This window comes from Dipteris shenzhenensis, chromosome 2 (assembly GCF_047967505.1).
Source record: "Dipteris shenzhenensis isolate YYH24624 ecotype China chromosome 2, Dip_SZ_1.0, whole genome shotgun sequence".
NCBI classification, from domain to species: domain Eukaryota; kingdom Viridiplantae; phylum Streptophyta; class Polypodiopsida; order Gleicheniales; family Dipteridaceae; genus Dipteris; species Dipteris shenzhenensis.
The window spans coordinates 19,450,054-19,474,521 of record NC_141597.1 but is presented as its reverse complement, the minus strand read 5'-3'; the positions used below and the strand labels follow the sequence as shown (position 1 = coordinate 19,474,521).

Here is a 24,468-nt window from a genome sequence, read left to right as displayed (position 1 = left end):
GCTACAATCAGTAGTCAGTGCATACTAGCAATACTGACATTTTTTTTAAAAAGGCAGTGGATAGATCTTTTTGGCACAACTGGCAACTTTGTACCTAAGAAATGTTTCCTAAGCAAATATTACGTGTTTTAAATACTTTGTTTGCATTTTCTTTCTGGATTTAAATTTATGAGAAACTTTTATGATTGGTTGATGTATTCATTCACAGAGTGGAAATGCCTAACTGGTATCATATAGTTTTTGTTCTTTTATAAATGCAGTGATTTTCTAAATTATACGATTGTTTCACTAGCATATCAGTTTTCTGTTCATGAGAAAGACAACATTCTCTTAACTAGCAAGCCAAGAAAACATGGGCTTTCAGAAGAAAGAGCTAACCAAACTATGTAGACGTAGTACAACCTGGATTTCAAGGGAGAATACAAGGGATTAACCCCCTCGGCCATGCACATTCGTCAGTTAGTTACAGAGAGGAGATTTACATGCCATTACTTGGCAGAGAGAGATCGAAATAAGGGAAAAGGATCGCATAATAGAAAGCCCACAAATCTGCTAGCCATGTACATGCTCCTAAGTGCCACCATTCTAACCTCCATAGATAAAACACTGTAAGTATTCGATCAATGACATTCTCTATTTAAATGAAACATACGAAACATGGACACAAATCTATTGTCTTTCCATAAGCCAGGGCCAAAATGACGATTTCACAAACGATATTTCATGGTCGACAGCAGTAACAAACAAAGAAATTAACCAAATTGAAATGTTTTCCTTGCATGCATGGTGGTGCAACACTTGTGTAAGCAATCAAAACTGTTCCGTTGCAAGCTAGGTGCCATTGAATCCCCTCTATGGGCATTCAATCGGAGGTCAGATTGGCATAAGTGGATATTCCACAATCATTACTTACAACTGTCGAACTCCACAAAGAATCATTCGTCAAAGACAAAATCCAATGAAGAATCGCCCAAACTATCATTCCACCAGCAAAAAGAGCCGCCTCTTCATGAGCAGAGGAGCACGGAGCGAGAACGGCGGGCTGGAAAGTGGTAAATCCCCTATGCCAATGCAAAGAAGAGAGTGGGTCAGAAGGGAGCGAGATACGAGCAGTGGGGTAGAGAGTAGCATCGCAACAGGGGAAGCAGAGAAGAGTGGCAGTGGCGGGGGTAAACATCTCCGAGAGGAAAGAGGGTAGAAGAGGCGACAAAGGGTTAGGGTTCCCGTTGGATACCCACCTAACCCTTCCAATGCACTGGCAACCCTATTAAAACAAACCCCACCTTACTACTAACCACGAAAACTAAACTTCGATTGATACTAACTATCCATTAATGCTCAGTTAGTACACTAACTAAGTTAGCACGACTTCTAACAAGAGGCACACATGCTTAAGTGGCAGCTACTGTTCTGCTTTCAAAGGGCATCTAAAATAGAAAGTTTGTAGTAGCTAGAGCTCTGGGCAGTAACATACACAACCTGTACACAAAACTGTTCTCTTTCCATAAGCCCCTTGGAGGGCCAAAGACAGCATCACGAAAGCCCTTAGGCCCTTTACACATCAAAGAGTGCTTGCCCATCATAACTGGGGGGAGCCAATCAGGATGTTCCATTAGTGTGGATGGGCACCCCCCCCTTTACACACCGCAAAAATTTAGGGGAGTCCAAAAGCTGAGTCAACTACCACCTCGTGCCCATGATAAGAGATTTCTTGGGCAGGCAACTTTGGCTGCCCACCCATTTTTCAACTAATCAGATTCAAGTAGAGGATCATTTCCCATTAAATGCTCCCTTTTTATAATAAAGATTCTTGCTTGGGCGGTGTGTAACCCCCTTGTCCATTGAAGACTTTCCAAAGCTTTTCTTGGCTGCCCACAAGTTGGGCACCTCTCGGGCACCCTTTGGGTGTACCTTAAAACACGAGGGGCAGGAACCTGAAGGAAACCCGCTGAACCGGTTAGAGACGGGCTAAGCCGGTGTGGTTAGGGTTTAAGGTGGTTTCTTCTTGTTGATTGTATCTTGAGTGTGGTTTCTCTTTGGACTCTGCGTTCGTGACGGCCTCTGCGTCTGGCTCCTCTCTCTCTCTCTCACAGCTCTTAGCCCTTCTCCTCCAGAAGGCTCCCCTCACCATGAAGGTGGTTGCAGCTTACCTCCTTGCCCTCCTTGGCGGTAACACTTCCCCCTCTTCCGAAGACATCAAGACCATCCTCGGCTCCGGTTCGTTTGCCCATCAGTTCGCTCCTTTTCCGTTGGATTCCGGCTCAATTTGCTGCTGCCCACGTTTTTCCCGGCTCCTGTACTCGTGGATCTGACCCGTTTGAGAGCCTGCTGTGACGGGGAATGTGGGTCTTTGGCTCATAGATTCGTGTGATTGTCCCTTGTTGCAGTGGGAGCGGAAGCCGACGATGATAGAATAGACTTCCTTTTGGGAGAGCTTCAAGGGAAGGACATCACCGAGGTGATCGCGTCGGGAAGGGAGAAGTTTGCATCCGTTCCTTCCGGAGGCGGTGGCGGCGTAGTGGTGGCTGCAGCAGGTGGTGGTGGAGGTGCCGGGGCGGCTCCAGTGGAGGAGAAAAAGGAAGAGAAGAAGGAGGAGAAGAAAGAACCGGAAGAGGAGTCTGATGATGTGAGTTGAATTTTCTTCCTAGGCTAGATTTCTTTTTTTGCATTTATTCTCGTTTTTGTTTGAGAACCAAGTGAATGCCGAATGTGCCTCGCTTTTTTGCGAAACGGTATATAGTTTTTCTTCTAGTCAAGGTTCTGGGTCCGAGGATCTTCAAGAGATGGATTATTGAATGAAGTTGCGGTTCGAATCAACTTGTTCCCCTTCTTAATGCTGACCTCTGCTGGCGCTGTTCTTTACGTCTGGGATAGCAAAGGAATGTGTAGGTCTAGATTCACACCTGAAATGGACAGATGAGAAAATGGAATCTAGGTCTAGGTTGAGACCTGACTGGGTGGATGAGAACCGAATCTCCTCTCCCTTGTTGTGCGTCACTCACTTCGGAATATTGTTTCACTTTGTTTATTTGTAGCGCCAGAGCATGTCCAGAACCGTCTAATATACTAGGATTCCGACTCAACTTATTGACCTTATGGTTTTTTCATCATACAAGCTTGGGTGGGGGTTGAACAACCTGTTTATAGGAAGGCTAATGCCAGCGTAAGCACTCCAAATTGACAGTCTTTATTGAGCTGGGTATCATGGTTCTGTTGGTAACTCGTTTTTGGTTTGAATACGACAAAGAATAAAGTCATACAACGAGAGAGCCTATCAGTGCTCTCACTAATGCATTCTTCCTACTATGCATTGTCTTATATCTTTGACTGTATGTGTATTGACGTGTGTGCCATTGTCAGTCTGTGTACGTCTAAGAATCTTCTTTGATCAGAGACGATGTTCAGAATCCTACGTTGAGGTACGTTTCCGCGTACTGATAAGGTTTCTATTGTGTTTGTTGCAGGACATGGGTTTCAGCCTCTTTGACTAGGTTTGTTGGAATCAGGCTGGTCTCTTTTTGAGCTGCATCGGAACTTATTAATGTAGCATGGCATCTTGTAAGTCCGGCAGGACATTCTTCAGCTTGGCCAGATTTTTGAGAGGGCCGTTTCTTTCTAAACAAGGGAATATATGGCGAAACTGATTTGCTAAAATTGGACCTTTGCCATTGCACTGATAGCATTCAGCCTTTACAGTTGTGCTTGTGGTTTTGTTAGTTACTTCCTGCTGGGTTTTGAAAAATTGTGAATGTTCATGTTTCATGGGAAGCTTGGCTTGTAGAGATTGAAGCTATAATTGTAAACACAGTGGGCAATTTCATATATTGTAGAGTTGTTCATGCTGTCATGGTTAATTAGTTCCGGTGAAGTATTACGAGGCCTTGTAATTTCTTATTGGGTAGGAATGGCTTGACGTCAGGGTCTAGATGGCATTTGCATATTCATAGTTTTAGTGTTTCACCTGATCGTTATTTTTACGAGTGCAAGCTCCATACCAATCGAATGGGCCTGTGCTCTATCTTCTTTTGAAAAAAAAGACACATTGTACCAGGTTTGAAGTTTAGTGTAGTTCTAGTGCTTGAGGTGCTCTATCTTCTTTTGAAAAAAAAGGGACATTGTACCAGGTTTGAAGTTTAGTGTTGTCCTAGTGCTTGAGGTTACAACTTCCAAAGAGTTGCAAGTGGTTAAAAGTAAAGAAGTCGAAAACATATTGTAATTGGCCATGAATGGAGGTGATGTCTTGTTCTTGTTTATTTAGTGGAAGCATGTATGATATGTAACACTTATGGCAATACCCTTCTTGTAGGATCTGATTCCATGGCATAATTTGCTGCTACCAAAACCGTCAATCTTTTCATACCTTGCTTTGTACTTGTTGCACTCCCAGTCTTACCACTTTTTCTGGTTCTTTAAAAGTTTTGTTGTAAGCTTTGCTTGGAACATAAAGATATGTAATATTTATGGCAATATTGTCATGCCCATTGCATAATTAGTGTTGTTTTGTGCAATATCTTCTTTTGAGAAAAAGGGACATTGTACCAGGTTTGAAGTTTACTGTACTTAGTGCTAGAGGTTACGACTTCCGAAGAGTTGCAAGTGGTTAAGTGTAGAGAACTTTTAACATATTCTAAGTGGCCAATGGAGGTGATGTCTCTTGTCATAGGAGTTTTCTCGTTCATTTAGTGCAAGCTTTTCCAAATTTTGCCTGGAATCATGTACGATATATAACATTTATGGCGATACCCTCCTTGTAGGATCTGATTCCATGGCATATTTTGCTGCTAACAAAATCATCAGTCTTTTCATACCTTTCGTAGTACTCCCTGTTAAGTGTGATGGAGTTTATGGTGTTCAACCTTATGAGGTACTATCATGAGATTGAAACTGCACTGTGTTGTTTTTAGAGGATGAGTTTGGGAATGTTTCTGGCTTCACTTAGATATATACTTGCTTTGTACTTGTTTCAGACTCCCTGTTTCACTGCTTTTGTTGGTTTTTTTAAAATTGTGTTTGCTTGGAACTAAAGATGAATGGCAATATTCTCATGGCCCATTGCATAGCTGGGTTTCTGGTAGATTTACTTCTCAAATGTCTGTTTTCACCATACTTGTCTCTTTTCGGATCTTGCAGGGTAATTGTTGCAGTCTTCCTTTGTTATCATTTTCTCAGGTTCTCTTGAAGTTGATGTTCTCGTTGAGTTTTGTTCTGTTTTCTGTGTTATGGCTACTCCATGTCATCATGGAGCCACTGTTGTCCAGCTGAGCCCCTTTCCTTACTACATAGTATTATTTAAAGACCCAATTACTTGAATCTCCCGTAGAGCTTGATACATTTTGGGACTGGTTTAGGATTTACTTACGTGGAACATGTTTGTGGATTACCCTTCTTCTGCATGAGATGGTTTGGCAGTATTGGCCACCGAACCCTGTACAGTCCTTGATGAAACTTGAATCTCCTGTAGAGCTTGGTTTAGGATTTACCTACGTTGGCAGTATTGGCCACGAACCCTGTACAGTCCTTGATGAAATGTAGTGGGGGAGTTGTACCCCATAACTTATAGAGTTGGTATATCGGGTGTGGTGGGTAGGTTTCTCTTGCAAGTATTCAGAGTAGGTGTGTTAATGCAGCATCGGTCTGACCGATACTAACAAGATGTAAGATCTTTTACATAAATCCCAATCTTGGGAAAAAGCAACGAGGGGAAAACCAATATTGAGGGTGGAACTTAAGAATGTTTCAGAAATTATTTTACTCTTACTCATGGTCTATGGAAATGAGTACACATTGTGTTGACGACTTCTTAAATGCCCCTTTCATTAGTGGAACCCCCCAAATCTCACATAGCCCCCCTTTTACGCCCCCCACCCCCATTACTTTTAAATTGAAACTCTTCCCCTCCCCCCTGTATGCCGCAGTTCAATCATGTCCTTGCCCTCTTCCTTTTCACCCCTCTTGTTTTCTTCACAACTAATCAATAGGAAATTTTCATTTTTAAATGTGTAGGGGGACATACCATACTTGCGGAGGCCTAGTATACAATTTGAAAGTATGCTTTGGTAGGTGGAATCCTCGTAGTCTTGCAAGGATGGGCAAGGAGTGATGACATTGCTGGAACTTTGCAAACAAGTATGCTTTGGTTTGTGGAATCCTTGTAGTCTTGCAAGGATGGGCAAGGAGTGATGACATTGCTGGAACTTTGTTAACAAGGGTGTATCAAATGTAAAAAAGAGAACATGGTGAATGCTGCTTTGGAAAGAAGAAAATGCAGCGGCACCCTGAAGAAATGGTCACCCAAATAGAAACACAATTCTAGTTTTGGATCCAAATGCAAATGATGATTTTCAACACAAGCTTGGGCATGAAGGATTGATTGAAATATTTGAGTCCATTGAATAGCCATTGAATCAAGAGAAAGTTTACCTTAATCTCTTTCCTCTAGCGATTGTTGGAAGACCACACATCCTATGCTAGAACAAAGTGTCACTAGCATTCAAACACAAAAATTAAGGATAGCATTGACACATAAAAATAAGGTTAAACAAAGAGAATTAAGGATGATTTTACCAAAGTAGAGTGTGGGGGGTTAGACACAAGTTGAGATCTTGATCCTTAACTAAGGTGCTAGTATTCTTGGGCGAAGGTGACCATGAAGGGGTGATTGAAATATTTGAGCGACATTGAATAGTAGGCACGTAGATGCATCAGAAAGATTACCTTAATCTCTTTCCTTAAGCTAAAGCTATAAGATCACCCATGCCAATGCCATAACAAAATGTCACACATACCAAAGCCAGAACAAAATGCCATCAGCATTGACACATAAAAATTAAGGGTCAAGCCAAGGTAATCAAGGATGACACTACCAAAAGTAAAGCAAAAAGGTGGAGACACAACGACTAACTACTATTAACTTCATAAGAAACCTCCATGATCCATGAATGGATTGCACAAGGAAATCAAGGACCACAACAGTCCAAAACCTACATTCCATTACTCAAGCTTCATTTGTGACACCCACCTGTTCATCCCTCCACTATTATTTGCCATGAATGAAGGTTAGGGCTTTCTCAAGCCACAATATCCCCCCTTTTCTATTGTATGAGGACTTTGTCAACCCCAATATCTAACGCAGTCTCATGAAGAAATTGGGGCACTATCGTTGATCAAGTCACTTGCTAAAGTTCCCTTGTTTACATAGCAAAGACACCTTCAAGTTCCTATTATCCCAACATATCCTCTCCTCTACCTTCGTGCTTTGACTTACTTTATGGCTCCCCACTCTAGCAACAAAGCCAATGTACATTGAGACTCAACTTACTACCTTTTTGGCAAAGTGTGAGTGGAATAGATGGGAAGAGTGGCGAAATTTGGAAGGAGAGAGACAAAAAGATAAGATTAAGGTTTCAAACTTGTCGGAGTTTTCGTGGTCTTTTTACATAAAGTTGTGATGCATCTATATTCTTCTCTTGCCTAAGGGCTTTAGATCAGCATTAGAGGCTCCTTTCACAACCCTTTTATATGACTCAACCTCTCATTTCCACTCTACATTTTGTGGCATGCAAACTATCTACATGGGGAGGAGCATGCAATTATTGATATATAATTAAAAATGCTTAACAAAAAGGAAACAAAAAGTAATATCCGAGCAAGGTAGCAAATTGGAGCCAACATCAACCCCTTTTCCTTAGTCTATGATTAATTTAGAATTATAATTTCTTTAAAGGAAAAAAAAAGGAATTAAATGAATAGGGTGATACAACCAGACTCAACATCAACCCCTTTGCCTTAGTCACACCATCCAAAGCAAGAGTGACACAATTGGACCCAACATCAACACCGTTGCTTTAGTTCTACCATCCAAGCAAGTGATCAAACACCAAGGATGACTTCAATATTGTCAACAAGTAACCAGATAGGAAAAAAACGTTAAGTCCAATAGCAAAGAACAAAGAAGACAAATGCATACATAAAGGTGCCATTTGACACAGAAACAAGGTCATAGATGCACAAAATTTGGTGAAAACATTGAGTCAAAAGCATGCCATGACAGGATTTATGGGCTATATTGTGTTAGGCTAATTGATGAACTGTATTAAAGTACAAGGTTGGTTAGGTAGGTATAATGGCCAAAAGACATGGATTACATACTTTTCTATTTGATATTTATATAAGACGAGCACTCACACATGCTATTTCCTAGGGAGTAGGAACAGGTAGGATGCATGGTGCATTTGGATGGTAAGTGTTTCTGAGATGTAGACTAAGGTTAGTGAGTTGGGTACTTGACCCTTGGATCCCCAGGCCACGATTATAAGGTGATACCCTTTGATGTCTTGCATCCTCCTCCCTTCTCTTGCATTCTCTTAATTCCCTCTCAATTTTGAATGTTCCCGTGCATGTATAGCAAAAATACATGTGTAAGACACACATGTGCACTCTCTCCATTCGAGGGCTAATGCAACATTGTAAATGTGTTTCTCTTCTACTTGTGCTACCAGAGTAGTGATCCTTGCTTGTGGAGATGGAAGAGGATGATTTTTTAGATGACAACAACCTGAACAAGAAAAACTCAGGAAGCACCTTTCTTTTCCTGTTTCTATACCATGATCTATAGTGGCAAACTTACTCTTCGTCTAATACTCTAGGTCTATAATCACTTGATTATACCCACTAAACCTACCCATGATAGAGACTTAGACTATATCAATGTAAATCCCTCCTTGTTGCAAAACATTGATTTCTATAGTGCCTCCTTGTTGCGAATTGTGGCTTCTTGCAAAAACTTTTCTTTTGTGCATATTATCCATAGAGTAGACAACACGAGGATGGGAGAAATAAAGAGAGAGTTTTTCTTTTGCTAGATATAGGTAGGGTTGATAACCTTTAGTTCCATTAACCCTAGGGCCAAACTAACTAGAGGCACTAGGGTTAAGCTAACCTAGGCATAATCTAATTGATTAGGCTAGGTTACATATTTGTTGCTCATGTACCAACTAAAGCAAGCCGAGCAAATTGCGAGTAGAAACCAAAGAGCTTGCTTGAAGAGAGACATAGATGCCTTTAAGAAGGGACTAGATGTTCACTTCCAGTTAGAGGTTAGATTAATTTTACTACAATTTCAAAAGTTGTCCCCTTTATCCCTTACACAAATTACTATAGTAAGTCAAACTTAAGGTTGACTCTTAACATGGAGAAATATCGATTCTGAGTTTCTTGAAAAAAAAATTCTTGATGTGATTATCAAGATGTCAATCATGGCCTCAATGCTCCCTTACACAATCTCATTTGCAACATTAAAGCTCCCTTTTTGCAAAGCAAAGAGATGGAGATTCATGCGAATGACGATTGCCAAGTTGTGAATCCCCACACTATCAACTCAGATTGCAACAATTGGGTTTCATTTGCAAGTAACTAATGGTGGACTAAATAACAATAAAAATTACATCTTCTTCTACCTAGAAGGTTGTAGCAGCTGGGTTCATCAATCACGAATAGGTTAGCTTGACAAGCTTCGAGCTTTAAGATTTTGAGCTTTCTCATCAAAGGATAACTATTTACATCATCAAACCCATTCCACAAGCTAGCAAAATATCATAGTTTCATTACAAATCCATACTTGATGATGTACAAAATGATGTTGATGACATAATGTAAAATGCACAGAGCTCAAAGAGTATAGTTCGTGAGACCATCACATAGTTTATTAGAAAAACTAACATGTCACCATAAGTCCAACCATTGTAATTAGGTTGTGAGTATTTAATAGTTGCCTTTGTTTAAGATATTTACTAGATTCTTTAGTGTTTCTTTTCCAATCCATATAGTTTCTTTCTATGGAGACAATGGAGGAAATTGAGCAAGATAAAATGAGTAGAGCCTAATCTTAGCATGGTGGAGTACTATAGCCAACATGGCTATAAAATATGATCAATATACTTTATAAATTATTTCAACCATAAGTTTGTCCCATATTGATGATAAAATAGCGACGATATAGATGCAAAATATAAGTGCATTGTAAAATGTGCACTTTATTGATGAAGAACATTTAAAGTACACGTGACAACCAAGTGCATCAAAAAATAAAGACACGTTATCGATGCCTATAACCTTAAGTCTATCTCATGTTACGTGATAATTGATGATAAAATCTGCATAACCTCATTTTGAGGAATGCAAGATCTATGGATAAAGGCATGCTCCATTGGATCAACCTTCGACTCTGCATAGGATAGAGTTGAAGGATCCAATGGAGCATGCCTTTATCCATTGATAATATTCTATAGGTATATCTAATTCTAGGAGATGGGTGTTTCATTTGCTAATGAAGTAAGATCGAGCATTGTTCCATGTCCTTCCTTCTCCATGAAGACATCTTTGTTTTGAATCCTCACCAAACTCCATTGCAACACGTGTTTGCATCCCTTGATATCTTCCTATGCAAAATAACGGGAATATTTTTATATTAGAGGCCCTCCTTTCAAGCTCCTTCATCATTGGACCCCAACCCACATTTTGTCCTTCCAAGAATGCATTGCAAAAGTGATGTAGTCAGACTAGGTCACTTATTGTTGTTCTTACAGACATTCTTTTTATTTTTATTGTGAGATCCCAAATAGTTATGATGGAAATAATCATCTAAGTTTGTTTTGGATGCAACATATTGATCATCCAACATGCAAAAAATGAACACAATAAACTTATGGCTCAACCATAGAAGCAATGTCACAATACAAGTTGTCCTTCCAAGAATGCATTGCAAAAGTGATGTAGTCAGACTAGGTCACTTATTGTTGTTCTTACATACCATTCTTTTTATTTTTATTCTGAGATCCCAGATAGTTATGATGGAAATAATCATCTAACACATACTGCTATAGTAAGAACCTCTTGAATACAAAACGTGGCAAGAAATCTAAAAATTATGAGACACAAACATATGATACTTAAATTTGAATACACTTAAATATAATAAAAGCAAAAAATTGAAGCATAAAATTCAAAATTCAATAAATTATTGAAAATAAATATTTAGCATGAGACATCTTACTATATATTAAGGAAACATACTAGATTTGCCAACGTGGCAGAGATTTGGAGGTTGGGAAAGAGGAGAAGAGAGGTTCGGGGAGGGTTCAGGAGAAGAGGAGGTTCGAAAAAACAAAGAGGAGAGAAAAATGCCAGGTGGCACAATCTGCAAGGGCCACAACCCATGTGACAAGGGGAGAGCACTACATAGGGGGAAGAGATGGACACACGGCATGGGGGGAGGGGGAGAGAGAGAGAGAGAGAGAGAGAGAGAGAGAGAGAGAGAGAGAGAGAGCGAGGGGGGCTAAGGTAAGTGAATGTGTGCAGGGTGCGGGAGTAAATGCAAGGGCTGTAGCAGTCCACGTGGTGACAACGAGCAACAACACTGAAAGTAAAAGGTGGCAGCTTGGACTGCATCATGACAAATGTTGCCATGCAAGCTACAATTTGCGTACTGCATCTGACGATGTGGTGAGAGTGTTTGACACAAGCACCATTGGTAGTCGCGCAAACACTAGCAGTCCAAATACTCTACCGCCTGACACCTTCGAGGCTAGCAATCCATGACACAAAGCAAAATGCAAATAATGAGGCTATCCCAGAGCAAGCTTGACATGTGGTAGCACAACATAGGGCACCACAGGTGATAGAGTGGGTAGGGTGGTGTAGCGGCATGACACATGGCAATGCAACATTCGGTCGAGGGGGCACATAGGTCGGCGTGGGGTTCAATGTCAGCAGGGGCCAATAGAGACAAAGAGAGAGAGAGAGAGAGAGAGAGAGAGAGAGAGAGTATAATACAAATACATATACATACAGACATATAAATATATAAATATAAATATAAATAAAAGAATATATATATATATATAAATATATAAATATATGAATAAATATGTATATATATGTATGTATGTATGTATGCATGTATATATATATATATGTTTACATCATATAATTCAATATATAACTATTTAATATAAATAAATAAATAAATACACATGTAGGCAGACACGGAGTGGACGTGATGACGTGCAGTGAGCATGACACATGGAGGCATTACACTTGGACCTAAAATATTATTTTATATCAAATATATAATATATTATACTATATAATACAGTAATATATTTTATAGTATAATATATTGTAATTTAGATTAAATAATACATAATATATAATATATCATCTCTCTCTCTCTCTCTACACACACACACACACACACACACTTGTACACACACCTGTGGATTTGGCTACTGTAGCTAGCTTTGCACACATGAGGTGTCATCATTGCCACATATGTCATCGTCACATCACATGGTGGCACCATGATGATGTTGCAAACAAAGCGACCAACACACACACACACACACACACAGAGGGATGAGTGCTACGTGGCAAGATATATATATGCACAGAGTGAGTGAGTGAGTGTGTGTGTGTGTGCAAGTGTGTGTGTGTGTGTGTGTATGTGGGTGTGTGTGTGCATGTGTGTATGTGAGAGAGAGAGAGAGAGAGAGAGGGGGGATAATATATTATATATTATATACTATGTGTGTATATATCTATCTATCTATCTATATATATATATATATATATATGTATGTATGTATGTATGTATGTATACATAGAGAGAGAGAGAAAGAGAGAGAGAGAGAGAGAGAGAGAGAGAGAGAGAGAGAGAGATTTATTATATTATATATAACAAAGCTTCCACTAATGTCATGAACAACATCTCATGCAAGGAAGCAAAAATCAGCTTTCTCAATTAATCATAGATTCCACAGTCAATGTTCATTATGGCCAGGGAGTTCATGGGTTGCGTGTAGGTGTGTTAGAAATGTTAATATGACTACTAATCAGATGGAAGCTAAGCACGTTAGAGAGATGCTAGGTTGGGTAGACAACATTAACCAAATCGTAGCAAACACGATGATTGTTGTAAGCCAGGTGGGTAAGGGTAGTAAAACAAAGCCATCAACAAACGAGTCACAATAAACTAAGTAGTTTTTACTCAAAGTAAGAACACATTTTTTCTAATCAATAGAAGACTTGATCATTTCATCAGGCCCTTTTGGAATTAGAGTAGAGAAATCAAACACCATTAATAAGTTTGTATGTTGTCAGAACTTGGTATCGTTTGTAGCTTTTAACAGTCAATATGTTTCGAGGTGGGAAATGGAGTATTGCTCTTGCTTCAATCTCTCTCTCTCTCTCTCTCTCTCTCTATATATATATATATATATATATGTAGAAGCATGGCAAGGCTCTGTCGACCTACTGACATGGGACGTCAACGAAAATTGGTAGAGTGTGCAAGGTGTTGAGATATGGTGCCATGAGCACATAGATTAAAGGCTAAGGTATGGTATAAGAAAGAATTAAAGTAGCCACCCTAGGATGTGGATTACATTATGTGGAGATGTGGATCAAGGATATCCACAAGGAGAAATGTGGATGAGAGGATTCCACAAGTGTTGACTATTCTAAGGGCACTCTTTATATAAGAGGCCTATCATGTATTGTTGAATAGAAGAAATGCACATTCACTCAAGATTCTGTTTACGAGTCTAACCTAATCTATCTTGGAACCTAATTGACTTGAGGTACATGTCATGAGCATTCTCTTCATCATGTTTCCACATAGGTTCCATCCACCTTAGAGCGCTACATAGATCCTGAGGCACGCATGTTCTCACATGGTATCAGAGCATGGTTGTCTTTTCCATTGAGGCGCCATCCTTCTTGTGAGAGTTTCTTCTTGAGTGATTGCGAGTTCATTCTTTGTTGAGAGATTTGTGTTAATCTCCTTCCGTTCAATTCATTTCTTCTTTGAGAGGATCTCCATTCATTTGAAAGAGAAATTTCTACCATTCAGTTCTTTTTTGAGATTTTTGTGAGAGAGATTTTGATTCGCCTCCTAGAGATTTCTTGTGAGAGAGAGAGAGAGAGAGAGAACTCTGGTCTTAATCGCACTATTTATCCTACCTACAAGAAGAGCTAAGCTACATACTCAGATTCTACTAGCATCCGATTGCGCAACGAGCAAACAAACTTGGCTAAAGCTACAACAACTCCTTGCAGTAGCCAACCTCTCTAGCAACCACGACTTCAGGATTAAAGCTATGTGGAGGATGTTGTGAAGCATCGACCAACCTGTGCTACACACCAGCCCCTTGAGAAATTGCATCCATCGCTACCCCAAGCTTGGTGATGCCATCGATAAGCCCCATCTTTGTAGCATGTTCAACTTTGAATTTGTGAGGAGTGGTACCATCATTGACTTGGCTCTGTGCTCAATGACTATGACCAACACCATCTACAACACAGAATGTAGACTCTACTCCTAAGCTTACCAAGAGCAAATGCATGCGCATCACCAACGACCTGGCACTCAACTGCCATAAGAGACTCCACAGAGCTGCCTATGCCCACCGACCTTAGTAGCTGCCTCTCCAACACAACCCAAAGGCTACGGCCTCCTCTAATGAGATCTACCAAATGCACCAGCCAACCAGGGCTCCAAGGTTCCATCCGGGCAGGCTCAACGAATGAGCACTCCATATAGTTTCTTTTGCTCGTCACTCTCAGGGACACCCAAACGGCTCCAGATTTATCACCACGACTTGCAGCAGCAGAAGACTCCAAGGTAATAACGATAATCATCTCCTAGTGCTTAGATAGCTCCTAACGGCTTGGACGTGCACGTAGCTTCACTCCTTGTAGCCAATTGTCATCATGCTCCATAGCTAGACAGCTTAACCTGTGGTTCAGAGGCTTGGTTAGTTTCTTGCCACGTGGCAGCTAGATTCTAACCCTAGTTAACCCAATGGTTAATTTTAGTTAACCTTGAGTTCAAAGGGTCTGGTTAGGTTACACAGGGTTTGGTTCAGTTACATGTTGGTTGAGTTTCAGTTTGGTCAAAGTTGTGCCACATAAGCATGCACAGTCAGTAGTGCCACCCAAGCATAGTACCCAAGCATAGTCCCTTTGTAAGAACAGGTCCTGCATGCAGCATATGAACCCTTGTGCCACATCATCAAAGGCCTCTTCTTCACAAAAACTTTGACAAGCCATAACTTCCAATTTAGGAAGAATTTGGACACGCTAGTGATCATCTTTTCAAGCTCTAGACACCTGTCAAGTATGAATTATTGTTAGCAATTAGACACTGCCATTGAAGCAAAACAAAGCTCATGGTAAGGCCTTTGCGACAAATGTTAAAGGAACACATGAATGCAAAAAGCATGCAAAAAGCACAAGCGCATGAGATGACCATAGCCCGGAACATGGCATCCACACATAAAGAGTTAAGGCACATGGAAGAACAAAGCATCATGCGTTATGCTACATCAAGCAAAGAAGACAATGCCATCGACAACATGTATTGAGAAGCAAAAGCCTTGCCACCTTTAGCCCACATGATTGTAAATCAAGCCTGACCACCTGAGAGTAGCCATGCAAGCACTCAAGGGACGTATTGACATGTAAAAGCCACACTTGACCACCTTAGGTAGCAAGGTATGCACTAAGGGGAGGTGATGGAATGTAAACTCACATCTGACCACCTTGCAATAGCCAAGACCAAGGGGAGGTGTTGAGATATGGTGCCATGAGCACATAGATTAAAGGCTAAGGTATGGTATAGGAAAGAATTAAAGTAGCCACCCTAGGATGTTGACTACATGATGTGGAGATGTGAATCAAGGATATCCATAAGGAGAAATGTGGGTGAGAGGATCCCACAAGTGTTGACTATTCTAAGGGCACTCTCTATATAAGAGGCCTATCACGTATTGTTGAATAGAAGAAATGCACATTCACTCAAGATTCTGTTTATGAGTCCAAGCTAATCTATATTGGAACCTAATTGACTTGAGTTACATGTCATGAGCATTCTCTTCATCATGTTTCCACATAGGTTCCATCCACCTTAGAGCACTCCATAGATCCGGAGCCACGCATGTTCTCACACAAGGCTCTGCCTACTTCACTTCAATATGATGTGCAAACTTTTCTCTCTCAAGTCTTTGCCAACAATTAGCATCGCAAACTCCGCCCCTCAAATATCTTTGAGGTTGGAAGAATTGTGCAACTCTATTCTTAAGGAGCGCTGTCTACATTAGCAACTACTCTATGTATCTTCGACCATAGTTTTTTATTCCATGTTCAAGCTAGGAAAGCTCACTAGCTTCTCTAAATCTTTTTTGATGACCTTAGTGCATGTAGGTCCAACCCACCTATCTTCCACTAATGTCATCAACAACATATCATGCAAGGAAGCAAAAATCAGCTTCCTCAATTGATGGTAGATTCCACAATCAATGTTCGTTATGGTTGGGGAGTTCTGGGTTGTGTGTAGGTGTGTTAGAAATGTTAATATGACTAGTAGAGTCACATGGAAGCTAGATATGCTAGGTTGGGTAGACAACATAAACAAAATAGGCAATCATGGTGGTTGAAGGCCAGGTGGGTAAGGGTAGTAAACAAAGCAAGGTGGTTGAAGGCCAGGTGGGTAAGGGCAGTAAACAAAGCCATCAACAATCGAGTCACTATAAACTAAGTAGTTTTTACTCAAAGTAAGAACACATAGCATGGGTAATATCTATGATTCTTTCTCATCAATAGAAGACTTGATCATTTCATCAGGCCCTTTTGGAATTAGAGTAGAGAAATTAAGCACTGTTCACAAGTTTTATGTCATCAAGAATTTCATATCGTTTGTAGCTTTTACCAATCAATATGTTTTGAGGTGGGCAAATGAGTATGGATCTTGCTTCAGCCTATGTCCATTATATATATATAGAAGCCTGGTAAGGCTCAAACCTATCAACATGGCACGTCAACAAAAATTGGTAGATTCTGAAAGGTTGAAGCAGCTTAGGAGAAGTCATGTGGCAAGTGATCAATATGCAAACATATCACATGTCGGCCATGCATGACACATGGCAAATGAATACGTAGACACAAGAGAGAGAGAGAGAGAGAGAGAGAGAGAGAGAGAGAGAGAGAGAGAGAGAGAGAGAGAGAGGTCCGTAGGTATACATCTACACATATGTATATATAATACTTTTTATTTCTTTTTTGAGGTATAGGTATAGGTAGACGTAGAGCTATAACTATAGGTATAGGGATATGTACATGGCTTAGCCAATGTGCAAGAGAGAGAGAGAGAGAGAGAGAGAGAGAGAGAGAGAGAGAGAGAGAGAGAGAGAGAGAGAGAGAGAGAGAGAGAGAGGTCCATAGGTCTACGCATATGTATGTATAATAACTTTTCTTTCTTTTTAGAGGTATACGTATAGGTAAACGTAGAGCTATAACTATAGGTATAGGGATATGTACATGGCTAGGCCTCTGTGTGTGTGTGTGTGTGTGTGTACACACACACACACACACACACACACACACACACACACACACACACACATGTATGTATGTGTGTGTGTATGTATGTATGTATGTATTTATATATCTATGTAAACACACACACACACACACAACCTTAATGTATGTAGCTCCAACTTGCCTACCTTCCAATAATGTCAGCAACATCTCATGCTAGGGAAGCAGAGATTGGCTTCGTGAATTGATGGTAGATTCCACAATCAATGTTTGTTATTGTCGGGGAGTTCATGGGTTGCGTGTAGGTGTGGTAGCAGTGCAACGACTCATGACAATATCACTAGCAGGGATGAAGTGAAGCATGTGAACGATATGCTAGGTTGGGTAGACAACATTAACAAAAATAGTATCATTCATGATGGTTGAAAGCTAGGTGGGTAACGGCAATATAACAAAGCCATCAACAAACGCGTCACTATAAACTAACTAGTTTTCTTTCAAAGTAAAAACACATAACACGGTAATATCTATGATCTTCTCTCATCAATAGAAGATTTGATCATTTCATCAAGCCCTTTTGTAATTAAAGTGGAATAAAGCACCATTCACAAGTTAGTATGTTGTCAGAACTTGGTATCATTGGTAGCTTTTACCAAATCAATTTGTTTGGATGTGGGTCAAAGGAGGACTGGTCTTGCTTCGGCCTATGCTTCATGAAAGATTTGTCGATGTAATATTAGTGCTTATAGTTTTACAATTCTTCAACTCCCTCAACTTCTTTAAGACATCACTCAAAGACTTCTCTTCTAGAATCTTTCTAGGAAAGCTACTTTGAGCTCATCATATGTTTAAAATGACCTACTCAATAAGGAGTAAACCATCTCATCACCTTTCTCACAACCATCCCATCAAACTATTGTAGCTTTTCCAAACTTCCGAACAAAGTATCAAAGCCAGTAGCTTTCCATTGTGTTTTGAACTAAGCCACATGACTATCTACGTCTTCCTTATTCTTTCCCCATAATTTAGATAACTTACATTTCAAACTGGCCACTTGTGGGAGTGCCATTGGGATTAGAAGTGATGCAGCTCTAGTTGATAGTGGAGTTGGAGACAATGGTGATTCTAGATCTAAACTCTCGTCTCTCGGACTATTCGCCATGGTATGAAAATTTGAATTGTCCTCGTCTTGATTGAGCTCTGTGTTTGAATTTATTTTATCTTTATTAATTTCTTGTTCTTGGGTTCCTTCATCTTCAAATTTGGATCTTGTGTCCAATTCTTCTATCTAGTTTTTGGATCTTGTGTCTGGATTCTCTTTGGTCTAGTTCTTCATTCAATTTCTCATGGTTTCCTCCAACACATGCTTTTCAAAAATTTCTAGTGCTTCCTCAAAATTCTCAAGGATAGTATTCTTTGGTTCCTCAAGTGGTGGGAGATTGGGTGGTATTCCTTCGCACTCTGACTCGCAATCAGCAGCAGTAGTAGGTTCTTCTTGTATCCAACCCGTCAGACCCCAAAATTGCAGCAAGTTCTAAATTTGCTCTAAATCTAAATTGGTCTTGTGGGATTTCTACTTTTGCTTCCCCCTGAGGTTTCTACTCTGGGCTCCATCATGCCACTACTTATTCCTTGTTCATTGTTTTGTCATTGTATTTTCTCTCTTCGAAGTCAAATTTGCAGACATATTCTTTTAAATATGGGGTTGTCTCGTCATTGCAAAATTTTGACATTTATTCTCTTGCATGCGCCTTGCCATGACCACACTCGCTTTTACTTTGTTAAGGTGTAGAAGGAATTTCAAGACCATACCTATCCCATTGGTTCCTAGACATGTCGAGAGCCAGCTCTTGTTGGAATTCAGATTGGGGTGATCTGTCTCTCTTGACTAGGAAAAAGGCCACTATGTTCTCATCATTGAGACCCTAGAACTATCCATTTGGTCACATACAACTCTTTATATTGCAGTGCACCAATGCAACCTCGCAGTCTATGCTCATCGAAGTTGATTGAGTTTTTAAACTTATGGGATCACCAGTGCTAATGGGGTTGAGCACTTTGACTTTTGATTTGGTTTAAATGGGTTGCAATGCAAAGGTTGAATGCCACTATGCACTCTTATTTCTTCTCTCATGATTAGTTTTAGCAGACAATTAAGTATAAAATCTCTCTCATTTCAGATTGTAATACGAAGAACAACTCACAAATAAATAGAAGATAGGAAAACATAGCCATGAACATTCATATTTTATTTCAAGTGCATATATCATTCCTAAAATTGTAAACCGGTTCCCAACAGCTATGACATTTCATCATGTATCCCTTTAGATCTTACAGTATCAACCCATATCCAAGTAGATAATAAGCTAAGTCAATATTGGTTATCTTTATCACTAAATGCAAACATTGGATCCTTCCCTATATATTCTTAGGCAATTGGCCTATTTATTATTGAGATGTCAAAGTAGGTCTGGCTAGGGCACGTGTCCCATTGTGAGCTTGTGCATGAGCACACACTTGTGTGTGCTTACGCACAGACAAGTGTGAAAGTACGGATCATGCTCTCCTAGTCACTGAGAAAACATCCTAATACAACACTAATCTAAGGAGGATGCAACCTAAGTGCAAACATGATGAAGAGAGTGCTCATGACATGTACCTCAAGTCAATTAGGTTCCAAGATAGATTAGCTTGGACTCATAAAGAGAATCTTGAGATAGTGCAAAGTGCTTGATTGACATTACTTCAAATGAACCTCCCTTTTATAGGTGAGGGTACTTACATCCATATGCTTGCTCACATGTGGGATATCTCCTCCATGATGTGGCAGCTTGCCCTTTACTCATACCTTTGCTCTACATGTGCTCATGGCACCACAACTCTCAACACCTCCCCTTGGTACCATGATCCTTTGGCTAGTGCAAGGTGGTCAGATGTGAGTTATAAGATCAAATCCTCCCCTGGGTGCTTTCATAGCTACTCTCAAGTGGTCAGGTTTGATTTACAAAATATAGGCAAGGTTGGCAAGGTTTTTGTTTCTCAATACATTCCATTGATGTCACCTTTTGGCTCATGACTTGATGACGATGGCGTTCGCTTCTTTGCTTGGTGTAGCTTCATGCATGATGCTTTGTTCATCCATGTGCCTTGATGCTTTATGTGTGGATGCCATGCTTCGTGCTATGGTCATCTCATACACTTGCGCTTTTGGCATGCTTATGACAATGATGTGTGCATTCATGCTTTGATTTGTCATGTGTTGCAAAGGTCTACCAACAATCATTTTGAACTGCTTGACCATTGACCAAGGTTGTGACCATAGATTTACCCCAAGGTCAACATTTGACCTAGGCTTACCTGCCACATGTACTAAGGTCTAGCCCTTGAGTGTGGCTAACCAAGCATGTACTAACCATGGTTGTGTTAGCCACGTGGCCTTATCTACCACGTGGCATTGTCTTCCTCAGAATCTGATGATCCAGAATGAGATGGCGATGACACGATTACCGTATTCTTTTGATTCCTTAAAATCTTTATAGGTGGTTATATGTGTCTTTATCTTTTGCTCCCTTGATGTCTTGAAACTTTACTTTTATTGGTTAGGATTCTTTTTATTGGTGCCTTTCCACTGAGGGGATGCTTGGGTGCTACCTCTCCAATTCTATGCCCTCTAGCCTACTTTAATCAAGAATTTTATATCCATTATTGTCATGGAATGGCATGACTTCTTGGTTTTTTGTGTGCCTTGCATTCATTAAAGTGTGCCTCCACTCATGGTTGTGTGCATGCCTTAATTGTAGACTCTTTGTTGGTTCCTTTGATCTAGCACATTTCCCTTGCTCAACTGTGCATAATGAATCAGGGCTTGACATCTAAGCATTTCTAGATGGCCTTGCTCATAGCTTGCATTGTATATTGGCTCCACATTGAAGTGTGCTTGCCTCAACTCTGAGATTCATATACCTTCTTCAAACGTGGCATGTTTCTCTTAGCTAGATGCACCTCTTGAATCAAGGTAGCTTGGCTCGTAAAGTGGCTCCTTGTGGAAGTACTCTATGAGTACTTTGTATAATAATTATTTTTTAGTGATGAATCCTCAGGGTCTACACCACATCGTGGTCCTAATGTTCCTCTTAGTTAAGTTTTCTCCTTGTTTTCTCAGTCTACCTCAATCAAAATGTGGTGATTGGTTCACTTCTAGTCTTGGTGTAGTAGTTGAATCTACATATCCTTTTGTTGTGCTCTCTCCCTATTAGATGTTGGCTTCTACTCCCATTCTTTGCCTTTGGTCATTCATTCTTGATTTTAGTTCATCTCCAAGATTTAGGTTACTTAATCTTACCAATCCTTTGCACATTGTCATTGCCTTAGTGAAGGTACTCCTCTTGTCAAGGGATGTACCTTTTTTATCTAGAGTTGTTTCATATATCTTATATGGCTTTAATTATTTAGATGATGGTTTGTTTGCACTCTCCGTTTTGATGATGGATTGACATCACTCTTCTATTCAAACACATGATAGGAATGCACACATTTTAAGAATTTACATATCTTTTTTTGATAATCATAATACTCACTTGTAGTAGGATATCACTCTAATCAATTAGCACAATTTATGGCTTGTTAGCATGAATCCTCATTCTCACTAATTGTGCTTGCCATATTGGGCAATATTTTCCCGTGTGGTTGCTACAAAAAATGCAGACTACTCATAGACATATTCTTGTAGTCTTTAGCTAGCCTATATGCCAAGTGCTACTACTAATGCTCTTAGTATGTAAGGTAAATAGAGTGTCACTTAATTATGGTTGTTGAACATGGACAAAACATATGAAGATGTATGTGGAATGAACATAAACATGAACTTAAAGCAAAAGCCGAGTTGAATTATAGAAGGGCTCTGGTCCCAATTATAAATAGTCTAAGAGCGTGTGCTCTGTTCTTTGCACATACCTTGCTCTCTCGCACAATAGTGCATAACACTCTCCAGACTATACTTCCTTTTAGCTCCATCTCTCACTCCCATTCTATCCTTTGCTATTCCTTCTTGCCCCTTTTAAAGGATGTGTGTAGCCTCTCCTTGTGATCTGGATGGCTTCTTGAGATTCTTGCAAGGTTTGTACTACTTGTTCATGCTCACTGTTATTGCTACTAATTAGTAAGGATTTGGCTAATCATCCTACCACTTCATTGCTACCTCAGCGATGCCATCTTGGCAGTCTCCAAGGTGAGCCCTCATACAGTTAATGGGGTTGGCAATAAGATATGGAGATGAAAATATTTTTGAAAAGAACCAAAAAGCCTAAAGGGGCAAGTCACGGGACCTATATGATAGATGGGAAGAGGAAGGGAAAAGGATAGGACATGGTTGTGTACTTTATTTGAGACTTTACTATATGACAGATGGGAAGAGGATAGGACATGGGTATGTACTTTATTTGAGACTTACTAGAGTGGGATAAGTGAAATTTTGAATGAAAGTATGAGAAATGTCAAATATTGGAAAAAAATGACATCCATATTTTGCCACCTCTGGCTATACACATCACTAAATTGGATTCCCTTGTGCCCCTTAAATGAGTGCAAAGAGGTCAAAAATGGATGAAAAAAGAAAAAGGCCAAATGGATTGCTACTAGCAAGTATGATGCTATGGATTAATAAATAGGGCCACCTTTGACATGTTTATGGGACTTATTGCAAGGAATTTAGTAACAAAAGAACCAACTCAAAACGTTGGATTTATTCAAAGAGAATTGCACATGTATGAACTAAGTGTTTTTTCTAGTGCATCTATATATGGGTGAAGTACACTACAATATCACCATAAATCAATGTTTTAAGGCTACTATATAGTATATGCATACGTCAGGAGTGTAGCTTTCCAAAAATTTTACCTTTCTAACCAAATACGAAAAAGTTATCAAGCATGTTCTCAAATTTATATGCACACAATTCTAGTGCAATATTGGACACCCTCAAAACCATAAGAGAGGTTCTCAATTGGTTGCCTTCTTTGGTTTGCACGAAGCTCAAGTAGTACAATTTTAAATGAACAAATTCTTGATATATATATATATATATAGGATAATTATTTGAAGTTTTAAAATTAATTTGGTATCCTAAACAGTCCAACATACATCCTTCATAGGCACAATATCATTTGAAATAGTTTAATGATCTCATTCAAGATGCCAATTATGTTATTTAAGATGCCAATTCTATAATTGTTTGATCTTGCATTCAAGTTTAGAATTTGTAGATTACTTTAGATATCAAGTTTTGTCAAATTCCATTGAGCAATGCATAAGCTATGAATCAAGCAAGTTATTCATCTGCAATATATTCTCTAAACTTGAAAATTTTTGGCTATACCCGATCATGCTTTAGCCCATACATAACTATGTTCTTGAACCATTCTAGTACTCTTGAAGTCTCAAAGTGTGAATGCAGTCTAAAATTTTAGTTAGTGAAAATGCAAAATTTTTCCAATATATATGGGAAAACCCTTGAGTTGAATCAATTTGGATGAGACTTCTAAGAGGCACAAGATGGTTTTCATTGAGTGATGGGTGCTAATCTCTAGGTAGAAAAAACTCCATAAGAAATATGTGAAGATTTTCGAGGAAGTACTAGAGACCAAATCCATTATCTCCAAGTGCATGGGGGTCTCATGCTATTGTGTAATTTTAACATGGAAAGGAAAGGGCTCAAAAGTAAAAATTTCAGCTCGAGCATGGGATACAGTTCAACAAAAACTTGGAACCAGAGAAGGGTGCAAAAATGATAGTTTTGTTTCCAAAATTGACATTCTTTTCTGCAGATAAACTCCATGATTCTTCCTTAGCACTATAGTTTGTAACTCAAAACACATTGAAGCTTATGTACTTGCACTTAAACCATACAAGAAATTTATAAAGTTCTGCAGAGTAAAGATCAACTGGCTTCCTTAATTGAAATACAAAAAACAATCCAAACTCGAATGCTTTTGTTAAAACATCTCTTTCATATGTTATATCAATTTATGGAAATAAAGCTATTTAATTATATTTTAATTGTTAAGTAGCATGCTGTGTGAAAGACAAAGCAAGCTACAGTTG

The 24,468-nt window shown here is 39.5% G+C and overlaps 1 protein-coding gene across 1 annotated transcript; it reads left to right on the top strand.

Moving 5' to 3' along the window:
- The first annotated feature begins 2,007 nt into the window (after positions 1-2,007).
- LOC147904444 (large ribosomal subunit protein P2-like) lies at positions 2,008-3,654 on the top strand. The gene is made up of 3 exons (XM_087394348.1): positions 2,008-2,217; positions 2,388-2,626; positions 3,465-3,654. The coding sequence occupies exons 1-3, from the start codon at positions 2,130-2,132 to the stop codon at positions 3,489-3,491; spliced, it is 354 nt and encodes a 117-aa protein (XP_087250474.1). The 5' UTR covers positions 2,008-2,129; the 3' UTR covers positions 3,492-3,654.
- Positions 3,655-24,468: the final 20,814 nt, after the last annotated feature.

What these genes read in the sequence shown, in the direction of transcription:
- LOC147904444 (XM_087394348.1), top strand. Translation starts at nt 2,130, where the DNA reads ATGAAGGTGGTTGCAGCTTACCTCCTTGCCCTCCTTGGCGGTAACACT. An exon ending in CAAGACCATCCTCGGCTCCG is followed by an intron (nt 2,218 to 2,387) that starts GTTCGTTTGCCC and finishes CCCTTGTTGCAG; the next exon opens with TGGGAGCGGAAGCCGACGAT. An exon ending in CGGAAGAGGAGTCTGATGAT is followed by an intron (nt 2,627 to 3,464) that starts GTGAGTTGAATT and finishes TGTTTGTTGCAG; the next exon opens with GACATGGGTTTCAGCCTCTT.